At 46.6% G+C, this 6952-nt stretch overlaps 1 protein-coding gene across 1 annotated transcript; it reads right to left on the bottom strand.

The window, feature by feature from the left end:
• Window positions 1-1342: 1342 nt before the first annotated feature.
• DFJ58DRAFT_816293 (uncharacterized protein) lies at window positions 1343-3348 on the bottom strand. The gene is made up of 7 exons (XM_041391744.1): window positions 3104-3348; window positions 3066-3075; window positions 2945-3011; window positions 2546-2897; window positions 2247-2493; window positions 1902-2192; window positions 1343-1759 (listed from the first exon to the last, which is right to left on the bottom strand). Exons 1-7 carry the CDS (start codon window positions 3187-3189, stop codon window positions 1508-1510), a joined length of 1305 nt encoding a protein of 434 aa, XP_041237524.1. The 5' UTR covers window positions 3190-3348; the 3' UTR covers window positions 1343-1507.
• Window positions 3349-6952: the final 3604 nt, after the last annotated feature.

Here is a 6952-nt window from a genome sequence, read left to right as displayed (position 1 = left end):
TCACCCGAGACTCTTCAGTAACTATATTTTTCAGGTAACGTAGTTTTCCTGATACAGGCGGGGATATATTTTGTCATATATACCGTGATCGGCAGTGAGTTACTTGGCTGTGAACCCCGATGATGTTCGACTGACATATCTTGCAAGTTATCATGGCTGCTCGATTATATGCCATGTATCAGTGCTCCAGAAAAATCCTCGTTCTTCTCATTACAATCTTTCCAACTTTCACAATCGCCTGTGGACTACTGGCCGTATTAGCGATCCGCAATTTTTCTTGGGGTACGCTTCAATTACCATAAAATACCTTGAGCCATCAAGCTGATACGACGAATTCCAGATGACCTCATCCTCTCCAGTACCCATCAGTGTGTTTACGAGGTTCGGAGAAAAACCCAACTTGAACTTCTATTGGCCGGGGTTTGGATACTCCGCATTGTGTGGGAGGTCATCGCACTCTGTCTTGCAGTTTGGATTACTGTAAAACATCTCCGTGAAATGCCGTGGTCATCTACAGAGTGGTCTACTGGGGACTGTTTCAGGGTGTTGATGAAAAGTCATGTGCTTTACTTTGCAGCGTGAGCTTCCGATCTTAACGCGACTGACCTTCTTTCGCTGAAATTCCACATGTGCTAGCTTTGCTGCTGTTTCTTGTTTCAGCCTTGGCTGCCTGTCTCCCAACATAGTAGTAAGTATGCCGATCTGTGATTGTCATCTTGCATCTGATCACTCCTATTTTGTCTATAGGACTCATCTTCCGTGGGAGCTCAAATTTATTATGGCATACTTCAAATCGCCGTGTTTGTGCAATTGTTCGTGCTGGGACCACGTCTCATCCTAAGCGTTCGAAGATATAACGCTAAGCACACGGCTGAACCCGAGCCAGGATCTTGTATGACTTCGATGGCTTTCCAGGACTCGGAGCTCGTAAGGGTGTTGACTGGTACTAGTAGTGTATAGCACGAAAACGGTCCGAATGTTCGGGTACCCTGCAGGGAACACGCGAACTGTGTTTCCTCGTAGACTTGTATACGGTACTAATTTGGTGCCCGAAGTTGAGAGCGATAGGTGTAGGCAGCCAGTACATATTGTGCTGGAATTAGCTACCCACCAGTACTTGCACGAAGCAGAAATCATGCTTTCGCGCGAATTAGGACCTCGAGTCTTAACATGTTATTTTGTAATGCGACCAAGTCCCTAGGTGCTCTATAGTATACTGCATGTGGATTGCGGATTTCTTTGCTACTACTACCCGCCTGACAACCTCGCATCTACCAGCTATTTAATGTCGTGAACATAATTCGCTGCACAAGGAAAATCAGAAGCGGAGGCTCCTTCAAGATGATAATTTGATGCAAATTTATAATGTTGCGCTTACGCATACAAAACTAGTTGAACGATTTCGTTCAACCATAGAGTACTATACTAGTCTCTAATGAACGTAAATGGATACAAAAAACAGGTCAACTGATATGCAATGTTTCTACAATAGATTCAGGTAACTCTCTCAAACGAAATCTACCAATGTGACCCGCCAAACAGTCCTTCGACACCTCGGATACTGCGTAAAGCGGCTTTGTACGCTTCTAATACAAAGTCTCCCCGAAAGCTCATCCCAATCCTGCAGTATTCGAGTTGTCACAGATGGAGCCGGGGTCTGAGTTTCCTGGAGGTCCATAAGTGTACGACCTTCACGGTGGTCGTTTTCTGGTCCTGTGGTCGTCTCGATAGCCATTTGCCAAGGACATGTCGTCCCTTTCTGGTTGGGCAGGGAAGAAAAGCCAGAATATGCGCTGCGCTGCGAACAAGCACGGCCGCTGTGAGCTTTGTGGATGTGGCGGCTCAAACTGTAATGGAAGGTGAGGCACTCCCTGGATCCGAGGATGCGGAGCAAAGCTTACATTGTACTTCTCAATGACGCAGGCATTTGGTTCCGATGCATCGAGGTCAGGTCGTATGAATCGAATCTGGCCTTCATACAAAGATACTATAGCGCCTTCATGAAACATTTTGACCAAACATCCGAAGGTCACGCCAGCAGGGCGAAGCTGCCAGAATGGCGTAAGCAACGGTGGTGAGTTTGCATCGAAGTCGTTGGGTACAGTAGAGGGAATATTATACGCAGCCATCAATCGCGTGCTGACGAGCAAGATGCACGGAACCCGACCGGACAGGCGCAGGTCGTACCGTATCTGTACAGATTCATCGGTATTCTCCAATTAGATTGTTTGCATCAACGCACTTACGCGGAGTTTGCCGTCGTGTCCCTTTGGACAGTCAATTTCAACAGTCATATCCTTTCGAAAACTGTCGTAATTCTCGTTTAGCTGCATGATACGAAGGAAATGCCTCCTGTCCGAAGTAATCCACCCATACACGACATAGTCTCCTGCTGCCGCATAGTTCCGCACAAACACGTTTGTGCGAAAAATGAGAGGTATCGTGACTGAGGGTACCTTTGTATTTAGATGCATGATTCCAAAGGTGTTGGATCTAGTTGGAGTTCGTGAGTATGGGGAATTAGGCCCTTGAGGATACATCGTACCCGTCACTGCACTTAGTTCGTAGTAGCATGAGGTCATCGCCACGAGCCGATTTATACGGACCGTCTTGGTCGACGAAGGGGAGCCAGCAAATCTCGCTCTGAAAGGTCGTAGATGCAGCGGGAAATCCAGCACCCGTGCTTGGTTTTATTAAGCACAAGTTAGAGTGTCGAGTAGGGTTGAGATTTCGACAGTGGAAGAGCAACACTAGCCATGTCCCACCCGGAAGAAATTTGAGACCTTGAAATACACCAGGGAAATCTAGTGGGAACGAGTAAAGACGCTTAGGGGCAATGCTAGGCTGTGTCCATATGTGGTCTAGTCGGGCAGCGGTTTTCAGCTGGTGACGAATGTCTTCCGCAGTGCATGAACGTAGATGTGGGTAGCATTGATCAAGAAACGATGCCGAAAGAGGACGTCGCGCCAGACATGTCGTAATGAGGCAAATTCGTGCAATGTTCGACATGTCTGTGAATAAGCATAAAATGGTTCACAGAGAGTGGCAGTCTATCGCAGACTCACACTTCCAAGCCTCATGATGTCCAGGACGGAAAAGATACCTCATAATCACGAGCCATACGTCGACCACGAACTTGGAGGGGCTGTAGACACCATGTTGGCTTAGACTGGCTGGTACTACAAACATGGGTTGGTGAGTAAAGAACTCGAATTTGTGTCCCACTGGCCATTTTTAGGCTTATGCGTGGCTTGAGCAGTGGGTAGTCATACAGTGATCACGACATATGGCGTCACAGCTCTCGGGTGCCGCCTAATTAGATAGTGTTGTGGGCAGAACTATTTTGAGGTAGCCGGCGAGCAAATGGCAGAATCACGTGGTTTTTCATGGCAGAGGTACTAACTAACCCAATCTTAGCTTGATCCGTGACCATAAACTCATCCTCTAGTATCGCTGCAGGCAATAATCCCTCGTCAACGCACTGCAGTTTCTATACCAGAAGACTCTTGTTGTGGAGCCAGTGACAAGGAGACGGGTGCCATGGATGAAAGCTATCTCGTTCAACGATTTCTCATGACCCTTGAGCGTCAGTTCGAGATGAGCCATTTCTTTTTGAGTTAGCACTTGGGACGCTACTTACCACTATAAGTTGATTCCGTCTAAAAGATGTTACGCCCAAGTAAGGTCACCATGCGGATGCGCAACTTTACATGTGGGCTGGCCCACATACGCGCGAGGTTATACCTGCAAAGTATCATCGATACGGGCTGTACGACCTATCATCGAGCGATGACAGGACACTACTGTTGCACGCACTCTTATCGAAGACCACGCTAACATCAGATTCTTCCCGTGTTCGCGTACTTTGTGCGACTGCGCAAGCTGGTACATGTGGGACAGATTCGCGGTTCACCACACTACGGTTAGCTACTGTCGTTCTCGCGAGTCACCTGCACAACCAGCCACATCGTCAGGCAGACCTTGCCTGCTTGGCATGTTTAGCTTGAACTCGTCGATTAGCGTAATTGGTCTTAGCCGACAATGGTTTTTCTCCACCTTCAATGGGCATGAACTCAAGAGGTCTTCGAACACATCAACCATAGGACTCATGGCCAAGTCGTTAACAGATTCAAAATCTGTTCGTCTCGGATGGTGCAGGTTCGAAACCTGGTGACAATAATTTTTCTCTATGATCGCACCCTGGCCATGAGCTCGTGGAGCGGTCTTTGAACGTCAACCATAAGATTTATTGCCAAGTTGTTAACAGATTCAAAATCTGTTCCTCCTGGATGGTGTAGGTTCGAAACCTGCTGACAATAGTTTTTCTCTATGATCGCATCTTGGACATGAGCTCACAGCCATAAGACTTATGGCCAGGTTGTTAACAGATTTGAAATCTGGTCTTCCTGGATCACGGTGCAGGTTCGAGACCTGCCGACAATATTTTTTCTCTATGATCTGAATGCTGTGTATCATAGTACATCGTACAATGGCAGTTGTTTATTGTCAGCATCATCAATTTGGCACATTCACTTGCTCCTTCGTCACCTAGCTTGTCAATGCTTCCTAGAGCCATATTTGAAAGTTCACGGCGTCCTCGAATTCCAACTCGACGTTTGGCACTCCTGTTTCAGCATCTGTGTCCGTCTCCTCTGAGCAGGGACCCCCGCAAGTTCATATGGCATGTACATGGATGTGGAAGGTAATCTGTTTCAAGACATATTGAGACTTCCGCTCATCACGTCCCACTGCCCAGATATCCCATTCCGCTTTGTACTACTTCCCACTTCTTGGTACGATTGCCCTCATCGCCTCATACCTAGATCATATTCTATGACAGTAAACTGCATATAACGCATGTATATACTTGTGGTCGCATTTTATCAGCGTGTACACGAATTGGAGGAAACGTTGTGGATGTTCAATTTCAAGGAAGAACATTGCTGAGCGTGAGAGGCCAATATGTGGTGAGATCTGTCTTCTTGTTCCTTCAGATTGAAGTTTCGGGCTTCGGTTTCCTGGATTCTGAAGCGGACAGGCTGGGCCAAAGAACTATATTTGCCGCATTAAGTATGATACTGGTACCATTCATTCGGCTCACTCGTAGTTAATTTGGTACTATGATCATTGATGAACCGGAGGGTGCTCGTGGCACCTCGTTTTTGACGGGTTTTGTCAATTTAACCTCCATCATCCTCATCTATGTCCGTTGTATTTGAAATACAAGATACATACACCGAAATAGAGAAAGGTCATACTATCAGAAGATGGGAGCGAGCGAGCGGAGGAACTTGATGGACGGATAACAATGGCATTCATGCTTGATAGGTAGTACCGTAATCCAGTGTTTACATCGCCAAAGTGAGATTTGAGGAATGATATCTGATTGATCGAAGTGTTTCAGCCCGAATTCCAATGCAAAGACACTGTGCATCCAGGGATACCAATGGGATCAAGGTAAAAGTTGTTGGTGAGCTCGCAACACAGTGACTCGCGAAGAATGTTTGAACGCCGCATATGATTTGAGCGCGGTTGTCCGTGCGATTTTCGAAGTATTCTTGCTACAATGTCCAGTGTGCGATGCAACGCTCAGCCTCGACGCATTAATAAAACCATGTTGTTAGTTGACCCAACACAGGTTTGAACGGCGCGCACGTCGAGCTCGTGACAGACACTGACTATAATTATTAACACAAAGGAGCTGAAGTGGAGTACATGCCTGAGCCAAAGTGGAGCAGAAGAGGGGTTCGGGTGGAGCACATGGCGTCGACGCGAATTGGTTCCGCGGGATTAAACGATCCGAGTCCATTCTTACAATATGTAGATAGATATCTGTTGGGTAACTTGCAAATAATCGTCGCCTCGATTTGATTCGCCTCTGCGGCATCACTACTAGTATGATACTAGTATTAGTATAGCCCAGAGAAAGATCAGATATAGCTGCTGCTCCTTGTTATCACCTTTCATCAGGCCAGGGTCACATGCAACTCGAATCTCGGACAGCAGCGGTCTCCAAGTAAGGTAATGCATTGAGAGTGTGACACAAATTTGCATGTATACCTAGGTATGCTTGTAATGCTAGAATAAACATCGTGCGGACTTTCAAATATGTCGCGGCAAATCGGCAAAATCGAACCGTAACCTATCGTCCACCATAAGTATCATTGTTGGGCCGAACCCAGCACATATGGCAAGAACATCCCAAAGATCGCACTACTGTGACATATAGCAATCGCGAACAGTTTCCGATGATCCGATCTTTGCGGCGTTTACACTGCTAAGTTTTCAATTTCATCGCATTTACACTAATCAACGTGTACATGAGTTAGAAGAAAGGCTCTGGATTTTTGCTCGTAAGTACTACGAGCGGGTTTGCAATAAGTTAAAAAAACTTTGCTGACCTTGAGAGGAATGTCTATTACCAGGGCAACTTGGACGCTGTTCAAACCTGTAAAATACGGCAGGTCATTGACGGAGTAAGGTAGAATCCCTTGCTGTAGCAAAAATACCTCGAAGATCGCACTGATACGCGTTGCCACAATCACGAACAGCTCTCCGATCAATCTTTTGTGGCGTTCGAGCATTCCACACACTTCGATCGACCAGGTACCATCTTTCAAATCTCACTCTGACCCTGAGCACTGGATTGTGGTATATCAAGCACGAATGCGATATTATACGTCCACCAGGTTCCCCTGCTCGCTCACTCCCATCCTCTAATAGTATGACTCTAGTCTCGAATGATCCCAGTTGGTGGCCACTCATCAATGGGAGTTTTATTTTCGGCTATTTCGTAGGTCCGTGGAGAGCCAACCGCATGATGACCGTGATGACTGGATTAACCTTGCCTGTGATTTCACAGTTGCTGGCTGTATTATGCTAATTTACGATTGGGGTGAGCAAAATTGCGTATGAAGGAACCGTCGATATCCTGATACATAGTATCTCCAGC

This window comes from Suillus subalutaceus (assembly GCF_016647625.1).
Source record: "Suillus subalutaceus strain FC151 chromosome Unknown DFJ58scaffold_177, whole genome shotgun sequence".
In the NCBI taxonomy this organism is placed as follows: domain Eukaryota; kingdom Fungi; phylum Basidiomycota; class Agaricomycetes; order Boletales; family Suillaceae; genus Suillus; species Suillus subalutaceus.
Note: the sequence above shows the minus strand (reverse complement) of the source record. Positions and strands in the feature narration are given on the sequence as shown.